At 41.4% G+C, this 23,150-nt stretch overlaps 2 protein-coding genes across 3 annotated transcripts in view; one reads left to right on the top strand and one right to left on the bottom strand.

Moving 5' to 3' along the window:
- The window catches only part of MFSD14B (major facilitator superfamily domain containing 14B), a 74,402-nt gene extending 68,968 nt beyond the window's left edge, over positions 1–5,434 (bottom strand). The window contains exon 1 of one of the 2 annotated variants that reach the window (XM_023243180.2): positions 5,088–5,434. In XM_023243180.2, coding sequence (XP_023098948.1) covers positions 5,088–5,195 — 108 coding nt within the window. In that variant the 5' untranslated portion in view covers positions 5,196–5,434. The remainder of the gene's footprint in view (positions 1–5,087) is intronic. The other variant, XM_003995301.6, reaches the window with a different exon arrangement.
- A 136-nt stretch (positions 5,435–5,570) lies between these two features.
- LOC109493653 overlaps positions 5,571–23,150 on the top strand; it is a 161,117-nt gene continuing 143,537 nt past the window's right edge. Inside the window, exon 1 of the transcript XR_006588772.1 lies at positions 5,571–6,267. The gene's annotated coding sequence lies outside the window, so the exon portion shown is untranslated. The remainder of the gene's footprint in view (positions 6,268–23,150) is intronic.

Genomic DNA, 23,150 nt, shown 5'->3' with positions numbered 1-23,150 from the left:
ACAATTAAAAATGGTTGAAATGGTCAATTTTATGATATACGTATTATATTGCAATGTTAGGAATTTCTTGAACCCACTGTGTTTCTATATATTGGCAACAATTATGAATTTGAATTTTTAAGAATTTACATATTTAATATTTACACTATTGTACAACAGCATCAAAAAATCTGAAATGGGGTATACTCTGACAAATGATGTGAAAGGCCTATACACTGAAAACTCCAAAACACAGGTGGGAAATTTTAAAGATCTAAAATAAACGGAGGGATACTTCTTTCATGAATGAGAAGATTCAATGTTTTCAATTCTTCCTAAATTCATTTTCAGAATCAACACAATCCCAATGAAAATATAAGCAGGGTTTTTTTTTTTGTTTGTAAAAACTGAAAATCTGATTCCAGAATTCTAAAATGCAAAGGACATAGAATAGCCAAACAATTTTAAAAGAGAACAAGTGTGGAAGCCTAACAGTACTTGTTTCAAGTATTAATATATACCTCTAATAATACAGATTAAGCAGTACTGATCTACAGATAAAACAGAATACAGGATAGACTGACATATATGGATAACTGAATTTTGACTAAAGTGCAACTTTAGTGAACAAGAAAGTCTATTCAACAAATGATGCAACAGTTATCCATACACAAAAAGAGAACTTCCACCCATACTTTGCACCATATTAAAAAATAATTCAAGGGGCGCCTGGGTGGCGCAGTCGGTTAAGCGTCCGACTTCAGCCAGGTCACGATCTCGCGGTCCGGGAGTTCGAGCCCCGCGTCGGGCTCTGGGCTGATGGCTCAGAGCCTGGAGCCTGTTTCCGATTCTGTGTCTCCCTCTCTCTCTCTGCCCCTCCCCCGTTCGTGCTCTGTGTCTCTGTCCCAAAAATAAATAAACGTTGAAAAAAAATAATTCAAAATGGTCATAAAACTAATTGTAAAATCTAAAAAGCTTCTAAAAACTGAAGGAAATCCTTGTGATACTGAGTTAGGCAAGCATTTCTTAGATATAAACCAAAACCAATCCATAAAAGAACAAATTGATAAATTTCATCAAAATTAAACATTCTGCTCTTCTAAAAATTTTTTTTTTTAACGTTTATTTATTTTTGAGACAGAGAGAGGCAGACCATGAACGGGGGAGGGTCAGAGAGAGGGAGACACAGAATCTGAAACAGGCTCCAGGCTCTGAGCTGTCAGCACAGAGCCCGACGCGGGGCTCAAACTCACGGACCGCGAGATCATGACCTGAGCTGAAGTCGGCCGCTTAACCGACTGAGCCACCCAGGCGCCCCTCTAAAATTTTTTTTAATGTTAATTTTTGAGAGAGAGAGAGAGAGAGAGAGAGAGAGAGAGAGAGAGAAAGAGAGGGCACAAGCAGGGGAGGGGCAGAGAGAGAGGGAGACACAGAATCCTAAGCAGGCTCCAGGCCCAAAGCTGTCAACACAGAGTGGGACTATGGGCTCAAACTCACAAACCGCGAAATCATGACCTGAGCCAAAGTCGGATGCTTAACTGACTGAGCCACCCAGGTGCCCCAAACACTCTGTTCTTCTAAAAGCACAGCTTAAAAGAAAATATTTGTGGGGCGCCTGGGTGGCTCACTCGATTGGGCATCTGACTTTGGCTCAGGTCATGATCTCACGGTCCGAGAGTTTGGGCCTCGTGTCGGGCTCTGTGCTGACAGCTCGGAGCCTGGAGCCTGCTTCAGATTCTGCGTCTCCCTCTAACTGATCCTTCCCCGTTCATGCTCTTTCTCTGTCTCAAAAATAAATAAACATTAAAAAAAGAAGTTTTTTAAAGAAAATATTTGCAAAGCATATATCTGATAAAGGACTTACATCCCAAATCTATAAAGTACTCTCAAAAATCAATTATAAGATAAACAACCTAACAATAAAAATAGGCAAAAGACTCGAACAGACGCTTCACCAAGAGGATATAAAGATGACAAATAAGTTTATGGAAAGATGTTGAATATCATTAGCCAGAGGGACATGCAAATTAAAAACAAAATAAAACAATTAAAATACAGATCTACTACAAGGGCTAAAACTGACCAAGTGTTGAGGATGTAGATGAAGTGGAACTGTCATAGTGCTAGTGACAATGTAAAACTGTAAAATAACTTTAGAGAATGGTTCGGCAGTTTTCTTTAAAAGTTAAACAATACACCTACCATATGATTCAGCCACTGCACTCTAAGTATTTACTTAAAAGTATATCCCATACAAAGACTGGTAGACAAACGCTCATAGCAACTTTATTTGTACTGCCAAGCCTTAGTGATGAAGCAAATGTTCATCAACAGCTGAATGGATAAACAAATTGTGGTATGGTATGTCCATACAATGGAATACTACTCAGCAACAAAAAGGAATGCACTGATTTATACAACATGGATAAATCTCAACTCATGCTGAGTTTAAAAAAAAAAAAAAAAAAAAAAAAGCCAAACCAAAAAGAGCATATGCTAGAAAATTAACAGTAATATATAGTGACAGTAAGTAGATAAATGTTTGCCTGTGAAGTAGGTGGAGAGAAGATATAAAATGGGCACAAGGAAACTTTTGGGAGTGATGGATATATTCACTGTCTTGATTGTGGTAATGATTCCACAAGTGTATACACATGTCAAAATACAAACCTATATAAACATATATAGTTGTTACTATGTCAATTATATTTCAGTGAAGCTATTTTTAAAAGATAAACAAATACAAAACTATTGTATTAAAAAGTCAAGCAGGGGCATCTGGGTGGTTCAGTCTGTTAAGCATCAGACTCAATTTCGGCTCAGGTCATGATCTCACGGTCAGGCTCCAGGCCCAGCTGCAGAACGTAGCATGTGGAAATGATACTAGACAGAAAGTGTAAGCAGAAAGATGCATAATTTGTGGTACCAGCATACAACATGAACATTTAAGGGCATTCACTTGCTTTCCCAGCCACCACACATTCCAAAAGAGCACAAGTGTCTGAACTCTACCACCTGCCATGCTAATCATCTCACTAAGTACAGTAAGTATCAAGAAAATTCACTGTCAGTATTCACTGCAGTTTATCAATACGGAGTCCATGCACCCTCAGAGACCAGGAAAGACTGGGTAGGAATCTATCTGTGCCCAAATTAGCAGGTTAGCATCAGGGTCCCACAGGAGAAGGAACCAGGGAATAGAGTCTAGGTTTCTTTGAGTAAACATCCTTCAAAAGTTCCAGCTCTAAGCATATAAAATTATCAACTTTTTTTTTTTTAAGTTTAGAGAGAGAGAGAGAGAGAGAGCAGGGGAGGGACACAGAGAGAGGGAGGGAGACTCCCAAGCAGGCTCTGCACTGTCAGCACGGAACCCCACACAGGGCTCAAACCCACGAACTGTGAGAGCATGACCTGAGCCAAAATCAAGAGTTGGACACTCAACCGACTGAGCCACCCAGGCGCCCCCAAATCATCAGGTTTAATTTTTAGTAAATGACTTGTCAGGAATCACGTATACATTCTGACCATTCATGCCGAAAATATTGAGAAACAGTAACAGCCAATATTTATTGAGAACTTACTAGGTACAAGGTTGCAGTAACCCCAGCAATCCTCTGAGGTAAATACTATTATTAATTCGGAGATGTTATGTAACTTGTGCAGGTAACAAAAGGTGGGAACTGGGATTCCGAGCATGCTCGCTTAATCACTATGCTATAACGCTTCAACCTGCTGGGTTATTTATTTTTATCCAAAAAGCCAAGGAGAACCAATGAAAAAACTTAAGGACAGCAGTAATTATGACACTAATCAACTAAGAACTGATGGTGAGGTTAGCAAGGGTCCCGAGAGAGAAGTCAAACTCTTAGGTCAAAAACGCTGAGGAACTGAACCAGAGGGATGCAGAGGAAGCCAACAACCTAAAATCTTCGCCTGGTAAAATTAGCTACACTTGGCGAAGTACGGGGTGTCCTTAAGTACAGCAACGGATGAGGGAAGCTGTTTCCCATGTTACTAGCTTGGTGGCTGATGAGTAATTATGGTCTGTCTGTCCATTCAGACCCAGGAGGACCCGGCGGTTTGGCTCAGGTGAGGGGCAGGAATATGATGTCTCCTTTTTAAATAATCGGAAACAAAACGAGAAAAACCAATTCTCTGGAATGTCCTCTCACCATGGAATAAACCTGCCTTTCCAGACATCTTGTCTTTGAAATGAGGAACCCTTAACGCTTTTTCAAAAATGAGAACTCACTTGAGCAAGGAGGGCCCTTCAACACTACCAGTAAGCTCTCCTCTCCTTTTATGGATGAGGCACCGAGTGGCAGGGCACACCGTTCTCACAGGACCAATACCAGAACCAGCTCTTCGGGCTCCATTCTACTTCCCCCTCCTCCCAATTCTGTTAATGGAGACTCGTATCACCAAATAATATTCATCTAGCGTCTCCTAAAAGCAAATATAGGTATGTAAGCTAAAAATCTGTAAAGTAAAATTTGTAAAAAAAAAAAAAAAAAAAAAGTCGACCGCATACATTTAACTTTCCTAAAATTTCTGGTTTTCTTTGGCAAAACGTTTCCTCGGTGTTACCCTGTAACGTTTCTGTATTTCCTGTCCTGAATAGAGCAGAAAAACCCAGGGTCTTTAAGGAAGACTGGAGCTCTGTGTTTTCTACTCCCCCATAACGAACCGGAGGCGCCTCTGAGCCAGCGGGCTCTGCCGAACCCGGGCCTATGAAATCAGCGCCCCGGCGGCCACCCGAACCCGGCGGAAACCCGGAGGGAGAGCGGCCCGAGCGTTCCCGGCCGACAGGCCCCCACACGCCCGAGGAGGCCGGGCCGGGAACTGCACCACGGAAGTGGAACCGCCTGCCGCACGTCTGCAAGTTCCCGAAAGGACTAAACCACTTCTCCTCGGGACCCCGCGCACAGTGCTTCCCGAGACAACAAACCACCTGAAGGTTTGTCCGGCGAGGCGCAGGAGTGGCCCCGTAAAGGACGGGCTGCCCGAGAGCGGGGGCCCACGCGGCCTGTCCACGTACACCCCCCCCCCCATCCCCGGGCTCCGCACCCCGGCCCCGCCCAGGCTCCCTGGGCCGCACCCGCGCTCACCGAGAGGCCGCCGGCGGCCTGCGCGCCCGGGCGCTTCTCTGGCATGGCTCCCGCCGCGGGCTCCGACGCCGCCGCGTCCTCCGGCTCCGGCGGCGGCTCCGCGCTCATGCCGCGGCCATGCCCGCGCCGGCTCGGGGTGCTCCGGGACGACGACGACGCCGCGGACGCGGCGGCGGGGCCCGCGCCCTCATGGGCTCCGTGGCCCGCGGCGGCCTGCGGGTCGGGTGGCGGCGCCAGCGGCGACGCCGAGGGCTGTAAGGGCGGCTGAGGCCGGAGCCACCAAGGAGGCGAGGCCGGGAGCGCAACTGCAGAGGCCGCCGGTCGCACCCGCCGCAACGACCGCGACTCTCGCAGCGGCCAGCGGCGTCAGGGGCGGCCCCGGACGGTCACAAGGCCCCGCCCCGCCCCGCGCCCCAGCTCCCGCCTGGAGCTGGGCGCCCGCGCCGGAGGCCTCCGGCAGCGCCCCGCCCACCTCAGGCCCCACCTCCACGCCTCCGAGGCCGCCGGGGCGTGCTCACGAGGCCGCCCGCCGGAAGTATGTCATCTCCCACCGCCTCGCGGCCGTGCTGTTTCCTGAAACACTGTCCAGTCTGGGGAAGTGACTTAGATGAACGACTGTTTCGTAATTTCGGCGCTTGTGGAACGGCTCCTGGTGTCCTCTTCAGGCACAGAAATGGACACAGCCTGACGCGGAAGGACACCCCTCTCCAGGCCGGAGTCCAGAACTGGGAAAGCGCTATATGTACTGTGACCAGGCAGTCCGTTCCTCTGCGAAATCCGAACAAGCTGAGGGAGAGCCCAGTCAGGCTGTGGGGTGCGGGGAAAGGACAGCGTTAGGAAACGTGAGGGCCCCTGGTCCAGTCTCGGGCCACTGATGGCTCCAGCACGGCGGGTTTGCACGGGTTACTCAGCAGCACAGAACTTAGCGTACGCAATATCTAGGGAAAGTGAACACGAATCCGGGCTTCATAAATGCTAATATCGTCATCACTGGCCCTCAGAGACCTTGTGAGCTGCACAGTTTGGAGTACTGATACACGATACACTCAGAGTATTTTCTCCTGCTTAGACAGTTCAGCATTCATTCAGTGCCTCCTTGAGAGGAGACGAGTACCTTGAAACCCTGAAGGCCTCGTGTCTTCCTCCTCATCAGACCCAGGCGGACTTAACCGAGAATGAAGTAAGTGCCATCAGTCCACTACTGATTTACATCTTGTGTTATTACCGTGAGAATTAATAAAAGGAAACCGGAAGGGGGAGCTCTCATGCCCTATCCCTTGGGTCAACTGTAGACCCAACAAGAAGAGACCCAATTGCAAATCCGCGGTGCTTTAGCTACTAGTTATTGTCCCAGCAGGAGGAAGAAAGGTTCTTCTCTCCCAAGCTCCAATGAAAAGCCATTATACTTCAAACTCCTCGTTTACTCAAACGAACTTTTTGTTTGTAATAGCTTTTCCAACTTTCTCTGCAAGAGAACATTCCTCTCCTTTGTTCTTGGGGCTTGTCTATGGTTTTGCCAGTAGCTTGCTTCCTTGCCCTGAATTGCAATTCGTTGATATTTCTGAATAAACCCATCTTTGCTGGTAAAGTAACTGGCAGTTTTATTTTTAAAGTTTATTTTTAAAGTTCCAAACAGTTAATGCACAATCCTAAGTATGTTTGTCTGCTCTGACATACTGTATAAACTGCCTTAGGTCCCTCCCAGGCCTTGAGCTAGTATAACCTTGGTGTCTTAGCTCAGGCAGCATAACAAATACCACAGACTGGATGACTTAAACAACAGTCACGTTCTGATGAGAGCTTTTTTTCCCCGGCTTACAGATGGCCTCCTTACTGTGCCCTCACAAGGACAAGCTCTTTGGTTTCTCTTATAAGGTCATTGATCTCATCATGAACACCCTGCCTTCATGATCTCATCTAAAACTTACCACCTCTCAGGGCGCCTGGGTGGCGCAGTCGGTTAAGCGTCCGACTTCAGCCAGGTCACGATCTCGCGGTCCGGGAGTTCGAGCCCCACGTCAGGCTCTGGGCTGATGGCTCAGAGCCTGGAGCCTGTTTCCGATTCTGTGTGTCCCTCTCTCTCTGCCCCTCCCCCGTTCATGCTCTGTCTCTCTCTGTCCCAAAAATAAATAAACGTTGAAAAAAAAAATTTAAAACTTACCACCTCTCAAAGACCCTATGTCCAAATACCATCACATTGGAGGTTTGGGCTTCAACATTCACATTTTTGGGAGGACACAATTCAGTCTGTAGCACTTGACCTACAGAGACTGTTCAGACTGTGCTTCCCAAAGCACATTGATGTCCAAAATGGCTTTTCCTGAAAGAACACTATTGTTTTCTTAATCTCAAGCAATCAACCCAATTGCCCCCTAATGCAGGGACTGTACTGCTACTTGGCCTTGATTAAAGACACTTTAGTTCACAATAGGAGACTGATCGAATTTTAGAAGTCACCAGCATTGAATTGAGACTAAGAAATTTCCCAACAATATCTTAGCCAGGTTGTCATCTAACTTCTACTTAAACATAGCCAGAGAAGAGATGTGTTAAACACACCCAATTCACTTATGGATAGCTCTCATTATCCTTTCATTGAGCTAAAGACTGCTTGCCTCTTTCAGCCATGCTTTCCTCCTGCCTCTGCCTGCTTTGTGTATATAAAAATGTCTAATTGCAATTGCTTAAAATGTCAGAATAAACCTGCCATCTTTCCTGATTATCCTCCAAATGCATACCAGTTTGTTAAAATCCCAGTTGAAATGCATTGGCAGAAATATACCACTGTAAGTAGTATTTGATGAAAGCACTGTGAGGTGGTCCCTTGATCTGGACAGTCATAAAAGTAATTTTTAGGAGGTGAATTGTGTAATTGCATTATGTTAACAGTTATACCATAGGATTTAAATAGACCCTTATCCTTACCTCTTAATTGATTCAGCACGGATCAAGGTCAAAGACCTGGGAATCCAGGGACACCTTGGTGGTTCAGTAGGTTAAGCATCCAATTTTGGCTCGGGTCATGATCTCACTGTTCCCCAGGTTGAGCCCCACGTCAGGCTCTGTGCTGACAGCTCAGAGCCTGGAGCCTGTTTCAGATTACTGTGTCTCCCTCTCTCTCTGCCCCTCCCCCACTCACACTGTCTCTCTCTCTCTCTCTCTCTCTCTCAAAAATAAATATTTTTAAAAATTAAAAACAAAAGACCTGGGAGTCCACATAATTTAATCCAACATCCTAGGCTCTAAGAAAGTAATAGTGCTCATGGAAAGATGTGTGTTACTTTGTTTCATCCAAGAGTGGTTTAGATATCTTCAATTGTTTGAATTCATATTATTAATGAAAAGATGCTTCTCAGGATGTTAATAGGTATGCAAGAGGAAGAGTGTTCCCCTGGTAGGAAATAACTATGTGTTAAATAATTACAAAATTAAAATGTTTTCTTTTTTGTTGCCAGATTTCCTCTAGTTTTATTTATTTATTAAAAAAATTTTTTTTCAACGTTTTTTATTTATTTTTGGGACAGAGAGAGACAGAGCATGAATGGGGGAGGGGCAGAGAGAGAGGGAGACACAGAATCGGAAACAGGCTCCAGGCTCTGAGCCATCAGCCCAGAGCCTGACGCGGGGCTCAAACTCACGGACCGCGAGATCGTGACCTGGCTGAAGTCGGACGCTTAACCGACTGCGCCACCCAGGCGCCCCTAGTTTTATTTATTTTTTAAAAAATTTTATGTTTATTTTTTGAGAGAGAGAGAGCTGTGGAGGGGCAGAGAGAGAGAGAGGGAGAGAGAAATCCCAAGCAGGCTCCATGCTGTCAGCACAGTCTGATATGGGGCTCAAACCCACGAACTGTGAGATCATGACCTGAGCCAAAACCAAGAGTTAAATGCTTAACTGACTGAGCCACCTGGGCACCTCTCCTTTTGTTTTTTTTTTCTTTTTTTCATTTTTTTTAAATGTTTATTTTATTTTTGAGACAGAGAGAGGCAGAGCATGAGTGGGGGAGGGGCAGAGAGAGAGAGAGACAGAGAGAGAGAGAGAGAGAGAGCGCCACAGAATCTGAAGCAGGCTCCAGGCTCTGAGCTATCAGCACAAACCCTGATGCAGGGCTTGAACCCACAAACTATGAGATCATGAGCTGAGCCGAAGTCGGACACTCAACTGACTGAGCCACCCAGGCACCCCATATCATGATTTTTCTAACGAGAAAATATAGTAAGAAGTGTTCCTCAAACATTTTTATTCTTGAAACACTGATTAATATATTGAAGATGTGTAGGACACAGTTTGGGAAGTGCTGCTTTTTTCTTTACTGATTTTTAAAATGCACATGAACATGAAATATGCATACAATAGTGTAGCATAGAAAGATCGTAAAACAATAACATGTTTGATATTTTGTAAAACATTAATTTAAAAAAGAATGGGGCATCTGGCTGGCTCAGTTGGTTAAGTGTCCAACTCTTTATTTCCACTCAGGTCATGATCTCACGGTTTGTGAGTTCAAGCCCTGCACCAGGCTCTGTGCTCACAGAGTGCAGGGATTTTCTCTCTCTCTCTCTCCCTCTTCCCGCCCCCTCTCCTCCTTGCTCTCTGTCGCGCCCGCTCCTCTCTCTCTCAAAATAAATAAATAAACTTAAAAAAATTAAAGTACTTCTTTAATAATGATTGGCTTTAGAGCTAAGAATATTTTTCATATAAATTTCTGATTTGGGACTATATTTTAGTATACTTTTATAATCAGAAGAAGAAAACTGACCAATTTCCCAATCTAAAAAAATATGAATTATGCACTTTTTTATTACTTTCCTATAGCTACATAGCAAATTACTACAAATGTAGCAACTTAAGTGAGCACCAATGAATTATCTCAGTGTCTGTGGGTCAAGAATCTGGCAGACTTTAACTGGCTTTGCTGAGGGTCTCACAAGGATAAAATCAAGATGCCATCTGACCACATACTCATATGGAAGCTGAACTACATAAGGATCTGCTTCCAAGCTCTCTCAAGTTATTGCTAGAATTTATTTCCTTGTGGTCCTGTGACTATGGGTCCCATGTTCTTGCTGGCTATTAGCTCCTGCTCTCATCATGTAGAAGCTGCTCTCAGATACTTGCTAAGTGGTCCTATCCACGACAGTTTGCTCCTTCACACTTCTCTGATACTTCATCTTTTAAGGAGCTCACTTGAGTAGGTCAGGGCCATCCAGGACAGCCTTCCTTTTGATTAACTCAAAGTCAACTGATTATTAGTAGCCTAATCACAGAAGTGATATCTCATTAGATTCACTGGTCCTGCCTGGACTGAAGTGGGGGGGGGGGGGGTTTGCACACCAGAATACAGGAATCTTGAGGACCATTTTAGAATTCTGCTTACCATACACTTCTTTAGAAAAAGGAACTTCTCTCATTTGTCTTTGTAGTCCCATGGCCTGGCTTGGTGACCAGAACAGAGGAAATGTAGAAGAAATTAAACCAGGATAATACTGTTTCAAACAGGGTGTATTTAGGAAAGAAGGCCCCCTAGTATGGATTAGAAGTCTTTCCTACTTAATTTTACTGGACTCATACAGTATATTGTATGTTGCTAATCATGTTTTGGAAGGCAGAAATGTTCATAGGGGGCTCCTGGGTGGCTCAGTCAGTTCAGCATCAGACTCTTAATTTCAGCTCAGGTTATGATCTCACTGCTGTGAGATCGAGCCCCATGAGCATGGAGTATCCTTGGGATTCTCTCTCTCTCTCTCTCTCTCTCTCTCTCTCTCTCTCTCTCTCTCCTCCTCCTCCTCCTCCTCCCTTGCTCATGCTCTCTCTCTCCCTCTCTCTCACACATAAAAAAAACTTAAAAAAGAAACATTCATAGGTACAAGCAGAATGGGTAACAATCCAAGGAATTATATACAAGGGTGAGGATGCAGTCTCTTGTTCTTACCTGGTATGTCTATGCCAACATTTAGAACTTCAGCTGGAATTTTTACTTGAGGTGCATGTGGATCAGATATTTAATATTTAAAAAAACCTGTGGTCTTTAATTCACAAATTTTAAGAAATAGATTAAAGGAAATGGTGACAGTAGTAGCTGAAAGACTGACTTGAGCTGGAATCTCTTCACCTCTTATTGCTTGTGCAGCCTTAAGAAAGTTATTTAACCTCCCTAATCCTCGTTCTCCCCATAAACAAATTTGGGGTATTAATACCTACCTTGTTGGGATTGTTGTGATGATTAATTTCAAAAACCACAGTGTTGCGACCGGCGCAACAAACACCGAGATCAGGGTCCTGAGGGTAAGGGAATGTAAGAAAAAAAAGAGAAGAGAAGCCAGTTTGGGAACAGGAGGGTCCCCTGGGCTGATGGCCCAAGTGACGGCTTTATTGTTGCTGTACACAATCTTTTATATCAAGACTCTTATGGGTCAGGTCATTCTAAGAATAAACAGGTTTCACATGATCGCTGCCAACCAAAACATTTAGTTCTGTGTACCTTGTGAACTTTCTAAACGGGTCGGGTCGCAGCAAGACCTTGTTGATAGATTGCTAGCAAAACACAGTTCCCATGTTTGTTTCTATTTGACCCGGGGTAGAAAAAGGGGGGTAACATTACTGCCAACACCACAGACCACAGGCTTCAGGAATTAGATTTCTCAGCCTTGACAAGGCTTTCGTATGCCTTTGCAAGTGGGGGAATGGGAGGGGGAACCACCGGGTTGGCTGAGTCAACAGGGAGCCGTTGCTCGACCCGGTCTCAGCCTGGCACCGGGGTCCGGCCTCCCACACCACAGTATGTAATTATACATAGAGATAATTGAGATGATTTGTTGAGATGATTAATGTAAAGCTCTCAATTATTTTCTGTTTCTTTCTGGATATTCTCTCGATGCCTGTGGGAAGAGTTAAGTAACATTTGAAAATAATCACTCACACACACTTAAAGCCTTTACTTTGTTGCTTCTTTTAATGTGCTGTTGATGCTTTCTCACTTGTTGAAACAGTATTGGGTTATCACAACAAGAGCACTCCTTAATCCCCAATCTCCTATTTCCGCCATACTCCCACCGACCTCCCCCTGGTGTCCATCAGCGTGTTCTCTGTAGTCTGTTTCTTGGGGATTAACAAGTGTACTTGTGATGAGCACCAGGTGATGTATGGGAGTGTTGAGTCACTATAAAGTAACCTGAAACTACTATTACACCATATGTTAACTAACTGGGATTTAAATAAAAACAATTAAACTCTCATATTTTAAAGGAATAAAAGAAATAGTAGGTTTTGCTATTTGTTGCATTAGTTACGAGTAGGCCACATTTGCTCACATGCTTAAATCTAAGCTAAGACAAGAGGAACTTTTTTTTTTCAGTAGATTTTGTCTAATGGCACATATACAAGTCCCAAGGTTCTATAAAATTGTCCCATTCTTCAAACCTGTGGTCCTCAACCTGGGGTAATTCTGCTTCCCGGGGGTATTTGGCAATTTCTGGAAACCTTTTTTATTGTCATTTTATTGGCTCCTGGAGAGAAGCAGTTGGTAAGAGGCCAGGGATGCTAATAAACATCCTACAATGCATAGGATAGTCCCTCACAGCAAAGAATTATGAGGTCCAAAATGTCAGTGGTGCTAAGGTTGAGAAACCCTATTTTACATAAAGGAATTTGTACAATGTAATGTAGTCGGTATATTATTTTGGAAAGAAAATACATGCATGATCTCCTAAATCATGGTGGTTTCCACAGTGGAATACCATATAGCAATGGCAAGAATGAATGAATTATAACTTCCTCAATAGCATTTTGAACCTCACAAGATGATGTTGAACAAAAGAAGCCAGACATAAAAGAATATAGACAATATGATTCCTTTTACATAACTCAAAAATACAAAAAAAAATTAATTTGTTTTTCAAAGTCAGGGTAATCAGTATTGTAGAGGTTTCTATATGGCTGATCATGTTCTCTTTCTGGATCTGGATGCTGGGTACACAAATGTTCACATTTAGTGAAAATTAATCAATTTTATATTCATGATTTGCCTACTTTTCTGGATGAATTCTTAATTTAAACAAATAGTTTTCTAAACAAAAAGCAAAATATGTGCACGATGCCATGCTATTTGATTATAATGATTATATCATTTATGAGCTAAAGTATCACTTCCTGTTACCTGGGTCCCCCAACCAGAAAATTTTGTAGGCCATTTTCTTAAGCTACACTCACAGTAGAGCAATGGAGGTTTTTAAAGTTTATTTTTTATTTACCATAGCATCCACTGAAATTTGCTATAACATTGATAGGATGTATAGAACACAGTGTGATTCCACTAAGACTAATCTTAAAATAAGTACAAGATAAGGACGCCATTATAATGTTGGTAGGAATGCTGACAACATTGACTGCATCTTTGGCCCTACCTCTTGTTTATGTTGGTGTAGTGATATGTATTCCAGGCCCTTTGGAGATTAATATATGGCCTGACCAGAAGGCAGGAAGGCTTGTTCTGATTGTCCCTAAATTTCTTTAGATAATTAGTAGAAATAAAATAGTTTCTTTCTCTCCTTCCCCTCTGGCACGCAGATGGCACCACTTTAGATAACCAGTAGAAAGAGATAACCTTGTTTATTCCCCCTCCCTCCCCTCTAGTACACATATGGCACCACTTTAACTAGGTCCGCAAAATCTGTGGATTAAGGTCTGGACTCGGCAGAGAATAGCTGCACAACACCTGGATTGTCATCTGCCTGATTCCCAGCCACCCCAAAACTGTTGTCACTACATTACCCTGAATAAAACTGTGTAAATGGTATGGAGTAGCTCGCTTCATTTTTTGGTCTTAAAAGTCTGGAAGATATTTTACTGTTCCTCCTTCACCTTCTAACAATTGCTGATGATCAATATTACCATGTCAGAGCAAAATATACTAATACAGTTCTTTTACCTAAGAGGAGGGATACAAGAGTTTATTCAGTTTGACTATATATTTTTGTTGGGTTTTTCTCCATTTAAATGAATTAATCATGCTGTCTTAAAGCTGAATTTTAAGATTGAGGTAAGCTTAATACCGCATTACACTAAAATCAAAGATTTAAAATCAAAGATTTTTTTAAGTAACCCTACTGTGGACAAGGAGTGCAGGAGAACCTCAGCATTCTTTGCCACTGAGGACTGCACCCGTCCTTGCTGTGCCGTGTTCACCTGCAGCCTTGGCTGCCAAGGACCTCTGCAGTGTTGACTGCTGCTAATCTCAGCTGACAGAGTTTCTAGGAGTCCACACTGCTGCACTCTCCCAGAGCTGGAGTTGCCAAATCCCACCTAGCTAGCACCCTCAAAACCAGCTGTAGGTGAAAGTCTTTGCCCAGTAAAGTTTTTCTGTAAAGTCTGGAAGAGGGGACTTAATTCAAATGCAGTTGTCAATATAAGGCTATCAGAAACACACACACACACACACACACACACACACACACACACACACACACACACACAAAGGAAATCAAGGAAAAAAGAAACAACCAATGAAAGAGAATGATTTTTCAGTTAGAGTCCCCAGTGGAAATCTATGGATTTCCTGACAAAGAATTCAAAATATTGTTTTAAAGAAGTTCCGTGAGCACACAAAAAAACACAGACAACTCAACAAAATCAGGCAAACAATATATGAGTAAAATGAGTTCCACAAAGAGATAGAACTTATAAAAGAGAACTAAGATAGAAATTCTGATGCTGAAGCATACATTTGAATGAAATGAAAAACACAGTAGCTTCAACAGCAGACTTTAGAAGAAAGAGTCTTCAAACTCAGATCATTTAAAAGTATCCAATCAGAGTGGGAAAATGAAAAACAGCGAAGAAAATCTGCAATTTTAATGGGGAAGCATCAACAAAATCAATGTATGAATAATGGCATAGCGATATATCCTAGAAGAAATAATGGCTGAAAATTTCCCAAATCTTGGGAGAGAAATAGATATCCAGATTAAGGAGGCTGAAAAGTTTCCAAACAGGATAAATACAAAGAAGAAAACACAGGGGTGACTTTGGCTCAGGTCATGATCTCGCGGTCTGTGAATTCAAGCGCCGCATTGGGCTCTGTGCTGACAGCTCAGAGCCTGGAGCCTGCTTTGGTTCTGTGTCTCCCTCTCTCTCTGTCCCTTCCCCGCTCATTCTCTGTCTCTCTATCTCTGTCAAAAATAAATAAACATTAAAAAAAAATAAAAAACAAGAAAACACAGAGATACATTAGAACCAAACTTTCAAAAATCAGTGACAAAAATAGTATTTTGAAAGCAGGAAGGGAAGAGCCGGTTATCACAAATAAAGGAACTTTTTAAATATTATCAGTGGATTTCTCAGCACAAACCTTGCAAGCTGGGAGAGTGGGAAGATATATTCAAAGTACTAAAAGAAAAAACTGCCAGCCAAGAATAACTATATCCAGCAAAATTTTCCTTTGAAAATGTAGGAGTGATAAAGACATTCCTAGACAAGCAAAAACTGAGGAAGTTTAACACCACTAGACCTGTCTTACAAGAAATGCTTAAAGGAGTCTTCAAATTAAAGCGAAAACATGTTCAGGGTGCCTGGGTAGTTCAGTCGGTTGAGCAAATCTGACTTTTGATTTTGGCTCAGGTTGTGATCCCAGGGTCATGCAATTGAACCCTGTGTCGAACTCTGTGCTGAGCATGGAGCATGCTTAAGATTCTCTCTCTCTCTCCCTAGCCCCTCTCCCCCACTTGCAATTGCTATCTATCTCTCTCAAAAAAGAAAGAAAGAAATGAAAACATGCTCAACAGCAGCATGAAAGCTTAATTCTCACTGGTAAAGGTTAATATACAACAAATGGTTGCACTGTAATGGTTGTTTATAAATTACTTTTAACTCTGACTTAATGGTTAAGAGAAAAATTTGTTCATGGATACACAATATAAAATGAAGTAAACTGAGTACAAGAACACAATGTATGTGGGGGAGGATAAAAGTGTACAGTTTTTGTTATGCAACTGAAATTTAAAACAGGGTTATAACTACAGACTATTCTATGCAAGCCTCAAATTAACTACAAAGAAAAAACCTATAATAAATACACAAAAGATAAAGATAAAGGAATCAAAGAAAATCACTAAAATATAAATCAATAACAAAGGGAGACAGCAAGAGTGGAAGAGAGAGACAAAGGAACTGCAAAACAAGACAAAATGGCAATAGTAAGTCCTCATTTATCAATAATTACTTTAAATATATTCGAATTAGCATCACCAGTCAAGGGGCATAGAGTGATTGAATGGTTTAAAAAGCATGATGCAGTAGTATGTTGTCTACAAGACACTCTTTTAGATTTAGGCTGAAAGTGAAAGGATGGGAAAAGATATTCTATGTAAATGGCAACCGACAGAAAGTAGGGGTGGTTATAAATTATATCATATAAAATAGACTTTAAATCAAAACCTGCCTTTAAAGACAAGGTCATAATATAATGATGAAATGGTCAATTCAGTAGTAAGATATAACAATTATAACTATGTACACACTCAACATCTGAGCACCTAAATATATAAAAACAAATTTTGTATACCTGAAAGGAGAAATAGGCAGCCATAAAATAATAGGGGAGAGGCGCCTGGGTGCCTCAGTTGGTTAAGTGTCCGACTTTGGCTCAGGTCATGAACTTACAATTCATGAGTTCATGGAGCCCCTGTCGGGCTCTGTGCTGATGGCTCAGAACCTGGAGCTTGCTTTGGATTCTTTGTCTCCCTCTCTCTCTTCCCCTTCCCTGTTCACACTCTCTGTCTCTGTCTCTGTCTCTGTCTCTGCCTCTGTCTCTGTCTCTCTCTCTGTCTCTCTCAAAAGTGGGAATTAAATACCCCACTTACAATAATGGATAGAATATCCAGACAGAAAATCAATAAAGAAATAGATGACTTGAGCAACATTATGTCTAAATGGATCTAACAGAACCCAGCCACCCAGCAGCCCAAGAATACACATTTTCAGACACACAGAACATTCTTCAGGTTAGATCACAAGTTAGATCATAAAACAAATCTTAACAAATTTGAGAATATCAAAATCATTCCAATTATCTTTTCTGACCACAATGGAATGAAACTAGGAACCAAAAAAAAATATCAAGACAATGGGAAATTTTTACAAATACATGGAAACTAAACACCATGTTCTTGAAACCACTGGGTCAAGGAGGAAATCAAGAAAGAATTTTAAAAGTATCTCAGGACAAATGAAGATTAAAATACATTATACCAAAACTTATGGAGTAAAGCTAAAGTAGCACTAAGAGGGATGTTTATAGCAATAAACACCTCCATTAAAAAAAGAACAAAACCTCAAATAAACAATCTAACTTACACCTTAAGAAACTAGAAAAAGAACAAACTAAGCATAAAGTTAGGAAGGAAATGATAAATATTAGGGCAGAAAAAAATAGAAAAAAATCAACGACTAAGTCAATTAACAAAAGATTAACAAAATTAATAATTTTTTAAGCTAGACAAGAAAAAGTGGAGGCTAAAATAATAAATTCAGAAATGAAAGATGATGCAATATAGTGATGGCTTATAAATAAAAAGAATATTCAACAAAACTGAAAGGCAACTGATGGAATGGAAGAAGATATTTGCAAACGACATATTTGATAAAGAGTTAGTATCAAAAATTTATAGAGAGCTTACCAAAGTCAAACCCCTCCCCCCAAATAATCCAGTGAAGAAATGGGCAGGATAGACACTTTTCCAAAGAAGACATCAAGAGGACAAACAGACATATGAAAAGATGCTTAACATCACTCATCATCTGGGAAATATAAATCAAAACCACAATGAGATACCACCTCACACCAGTCAGAATGGCTAAAATTAATAACTCAGGCAACAACAGATGTTGGTGAGGATGTGGAGAAAGGGAAACCCTATTGCACTGTTGGTGAGAATGCAAACTGGTCTAGCTGCCCTGGAAAACAGTATGGAGGTTCCTCAAAAAATTAAAAATAAAATTACCCTATGACCCAGCAGTTGCACTACTAGGAAGTTATCCAAAGGATAAAAAAAAAAAAAAATGCTGATTCAAAGGGGCAATGCATCTCAATGTTAATAGCAGCACTATCAACAATAGCCAAATTATGAAAAGAGCCCAAATGTCCATCAACTGATGAATGGATTAAGAAGACGTGGTATATGGGGGTGCCTAGGTGGCTCAGTCAGTTAAAAGTCTGACTTTGGCTTAGGTCATGATCTCTTGTAGTTCATGAGTTCATGAGCCCATGTTGGGCTCTGTGCTGACAGCTCAGAACCTGGAGCCTGCTTCAGATTCTGTGTTTTCCTCTCTCTCTGCTCCTTCCCTTCTCACACTCTCTCTCAAAAATAAACATTAAAACATTTTTAAAAAGATGTGGTATATGTATACAATAGAATACTACTCAGTGCTAAAAAAAAATCTTGCAATTTGCAACAATGTGGATGAAATTGGAGGGTATGATGCTACCTAGTGAAATAAGTCAGTCAGAGAAAGACAGGTGTCATATGATTTCATTCATATGTGGAATTTGAGAAACTTAACAGATGCTCATAGGGGAGGGGAAGGAAAAATAAGATGAAAACAGAGGGAGGCAAACCACAAGAGACTCTTAAAGACGGAAAACAAACTGAGGGTTGATGGGGGTGGGGGTGGGGTAAAAGGGCGATGGGCATTAAGGAGGGCACTTGTTGGGATGAGCACTGGGTGTTATATGTAAGTGATGGACCACTGGGTTCTACTCCTGAAGCCAAGGCTACACTGTATGTTAACTAGCTTGAGAATTAAAAAAACAAAACAAAACAAAACAAAACAAAACAAACAAAAACAAGTTGCCAATAGATATAACACAAAACTACAAAAAAAAAAATCTCAAGAAAAAAAATCTTAACAGACTGTTATAAAAAATTATATGCCACCAAAATTGGTAAGCTAGAAGAAATAGATAGCTTCCTAGAAACATATAACCTACCAAAGCTGAATCAGAAGTAGGAAGTCTGAGCAGATCAATAATAAAAGAGGTTGAATCAGTAATCAAAAGTCTTCCAACAACAAAAAAAATCAGGACAAGGTGGCTTCATAGGTGAATTCTACCAAACATTTGAAGAATAATTAATACCAATCTTCCTTAAACTGTTTAAAAAAATGAAATAGGGAATACTTCAAATCTCATTTTATGAGAACCACAACACCTGAATACCAAACCAGACCAAGGCACCACAAGAAACCTACAGGCCAATATTTCTGATGAACACAGATGCAAATATCCTCAATAAAAATTAGCAAGCCAAATTCAAGAGCACATTAAAAGGACAATACACATGACCAGTGGAATTTATCCCTGGGACACAAGGGTGGTTCAATGTATGCAATAAACACAATATACCACATAAACAAAATGAAAGAAAAAACCCACCTAATCATCTAAACAGATACAGAGAAAACATTTGACAAGACGCAATATTGTTCATCATTAAGACTTAACAAAATAGGCATAGAAGGAACCTAACTCAACACAATAAGGTCATATATGAAAAAGCCCTCATCTAACATCATAACAAATGGGGAAAAAATGAAAACTTCCCACCTAAGATCTGGCACAAGGTAGGGATGCCCACCTAGCCACTCTCTTTAATAATAGAAGTCCTGGCCAGAGAAACTCAACAAGAAAAAGAAATAAAAGACATCTAAATGACAGACGAAGTTATCTTTGTTTGCAGATAACAGTTTAGCCTTTGCAGAAACATTAGTGAACTTGAAAACAGCAATGGAAGCTACGCAAAATGAAACAGAATGAAAATAAAAACTGGAAAAGAAGTGGAGTGCCTCAGTGTGTGGCAGATTCACACACTAGGTTAATATAGAATTTGAGTCCCCAGAGGAGAATGGGGAGGGGCATAGAAAGTATTTGAAGAAATAATGGCCAAAACTTTATGAATTTGATGAAATCTATAAACCCACAGACCCAAGAGGCTCCATAATCCCTAAGGACAAGAAACATGAGGAAAACTACACCAAAGCACATCATAACCAAATTGCTTAAAACTAGTTAAAAACAGATAATCTTAAAAGAAGCCTCCCAAAAGAGACACATCACATACAGAAGAGCAAATATAAGAATGAGACATATTTTTCTCAGTAACAATGCAAGCTAGAGACAATGGAGCAGCATTTTTAGAGAATGAAAGAAGAAAAACAGCCTCAACCTAGAATTCTATCATTATTTTGTTCAGATTGTTCTATCTTTGGCCATTGGGGGCTCTTTCAGGTTTTCTCCTATGTCCTTTACAGAAATTACTTTTCTTTTTTTTAAAAGAACTTTGTTATTTTCTGATTCTACAAGATGCTTCAGATTCATCTTGTACTTTCTCAGACCATCCCTAGAATCAGCTGTTTCCGATTCCTTTTATTAGAGACTGGTACTTAGAAAACAAATTTGGGGGCACCTGGGTGGCTCAGTCGGTTGAGCATCTGACTCTTAATTTTGGCTCACGTCATGATCTCACATCGGTGAGATCAAGCCTCATGTTGAGCTCTGAGCTGACAGCACAGAGCCTGCTTGGGATTCTCTCTCTCCCCCTCTCTCTGCCCCTCCCCTTTCTCAAAATAAATAGACTTAAACAATTAAAAAAAACCCCCAAGATTTGCGTGGTGAGTGTGCTTGTCGCTACTGAGGCATCAATGCATCTAGGCCCTCTCATGTATACACATATCTATGTTTTTATATCTGTCTGTTGTTTGAAAGGTTTCACCTTATTCATTCCCCTCTTATTTATGGAGAACTATCCTTACTCAATCTTCTCAATTCCTTGCTTCACAGAGCTATTCTATATAGTAAATTTGGTTTAAAGTCAAATGTAATTTACCTTTTGAAAAAAGTATGTTAGGCTGCCATGCATACACAAATGGTTCAGAACCAGATTGAACAGGCAAACGTTTCATAAGAAAGGATGGAATTTCGAATGAGCCAGGTAGATGAAGAGTTCATTCTGCAATGTGTGTGAACTATGCAAAAGGTGAGGAACTTCAGGACTTTCCTGCTTGCCCTACTTCTTCTCACATATTGACATGCTGAATATGTGTGGCTGCCACTTGATACAATCTCTATGCCTAAAGTGGGAATTATTACTGATGTAGGTCAGCTCCTCCTCCTTGCCACTCCCTCATAATCAATTATCAAATGTTATTTTATAGCCTTTCTAATATCCTACCTCTCTTTCTCTACCCACACATGCAAGCAACCATCATGTCCTATTTATTCTATATCTCAAGTCATTCTCCACCCGCTTACTCACACTGCCTTAATTCATACCTTCTTATCTCTTGGTAATTTAGTGTCTTTATCTTTGGGTTTACTTCCATCTGTGCATGCGCTCTTCAAACAAAATTCTGGCTCCAACAGGAAAAGATGTTCACTGCATCTCCTGCAAGAAATTAACTATCCCTGCAGCTCAGCTAATGAGAAACTTATCACCCTGAATTCTTGCTATTCTTCAATAAACTTTCATTCAAAACAACACCTCCCAACCAACCTACCCCATATTCTCCATGAAACCACATTTCTCTGCTTTGTTTATTGGACTAGCCTTTTGTTTTACTATAGCTTGCATGTTACGATTACAATTCTCTGCTATTCCTAAATAAACCCATTTTGCTAGTAAAGTAACGGACATTTTTACTTTTAGGCTAACATAACAATAAAATTTAAAGTTCCTGGTCTCTTTCTCTGTGGCTTCTGCCTTTTACCTTGTGCACACTACTTATTTATTGTATGTCGCGGCCGGCGCGACAAACACCGAGGTCAGGGTCCTGAGGGTAGGGGAATGCAAGAAAAAAAGAGAGAAGAGAAAGTTTGGGAACAGGAGGGTCCCCTGGGCTGATGGCCCAAGTGACGGCTTTATTGTTGCTGTACATAATCTTTTATAACCAGACTCTTATGGGTTAGGTCATTCTAAGAATAAACAGATTTCACATAATTGCTGCCCACCAAAACATTTAGTTCTGTGTTTCTTGTGCATTTTCTAGATGGGTCACAAGACCTTGTTGATAAGATTGCTAGCAAAACACAATTCCCATGTTTGTTTCTATCTGACTCGGGGTAGAAAAAGGGAGGTAGCATTACTGCCAACACCTGCAGACCACAGTCTTCAGGAATTAACTCTCTCAGCCTTGACAAGGCTTTCGTATGCCCTTGAAAATGGGGGAATGGGAGGGGGAACCACCGGGTTGGCTTGAGTCAACAGGGAACGTTGCTCGACCCGGTCTCAGCCTGGCGCCGGTCCCGGCCTCCCACATGAATGGGAGGGGGAACCACCGGGTTGGCTTGAGTCAACGGGGAACATTGCTCGACCCGGTCTCAGCCTGGCACCGGGGCCTGGCCCCCCACAATTGTACTCATTATAATTATTTGTAATTTCTATATTTCTTTGTATATATTCTTTGTATATATATTCTTTCTATATTTCTCACCTTTTTGAGAAAAATACTTTCTATTATCTATTGACAAATAGTTGAATTGAAATAAACTCAACTCACCCAAATAAACTGGACTAGAAGTATTTTGAGGACAAATCTGTGTCTTATTCACAACTGTATACCAGTGTCAACATACAGAAAGAATAAAAGCACATTACTGAGAGTTAACTGAATGTCAGGCCTGTACTAACCGTTTAATACACAGTCAGTGCATCAGGAGAAACCTGCAGGCATTGTCTGCATTTAAAATGCAGGAAAGGGGCGCCTGGGTGGCTAGTTAGTTAAGCAGCTGAGTCTTCCTTGGTCTTAAGCAGCTCAGGTCATGGTCCTGCGTTTTGTAGGTTTGAGCCCCACGTCAGCTCTGTGCTGATAGCATGGAGCCTGCTTGGGATTCTCTCTCTCCTTCTCTCTCTGTCCTTCCCCAGCTTGTGCACACACACTCTCTCTCTAAACAAACAAACAAACAAACAAACAAACATTTATTAAAAAAATAAAAATAAAATTCAGGAAAACAGAAGTAGAGAGATTAGTTATGGCACTCAAGGCCACACCATCAGTAAGTGGTGGTACCAGGATTCA

This window comes from Felis catus, chromosome D4, assembly GCF_018350175.1.
Source record: "Felis catus isolate Fca126 chromosome D4, F.catus_Fca126_mat1.0, whole genome shotgun sequence".
In the NCBI taxonomy this organism is placed as follows: domain Eukaryota; kingdom Metazoa; phylum Chordata; class Mammalia; order Carnivora; family Felidae; genus Felis; species Felis catus.
The sequence above is the reverse complement of the archived record's forward strand: the minus strand, read 5'-3'. Positions and strand labels throughout refer to the sequence as shown.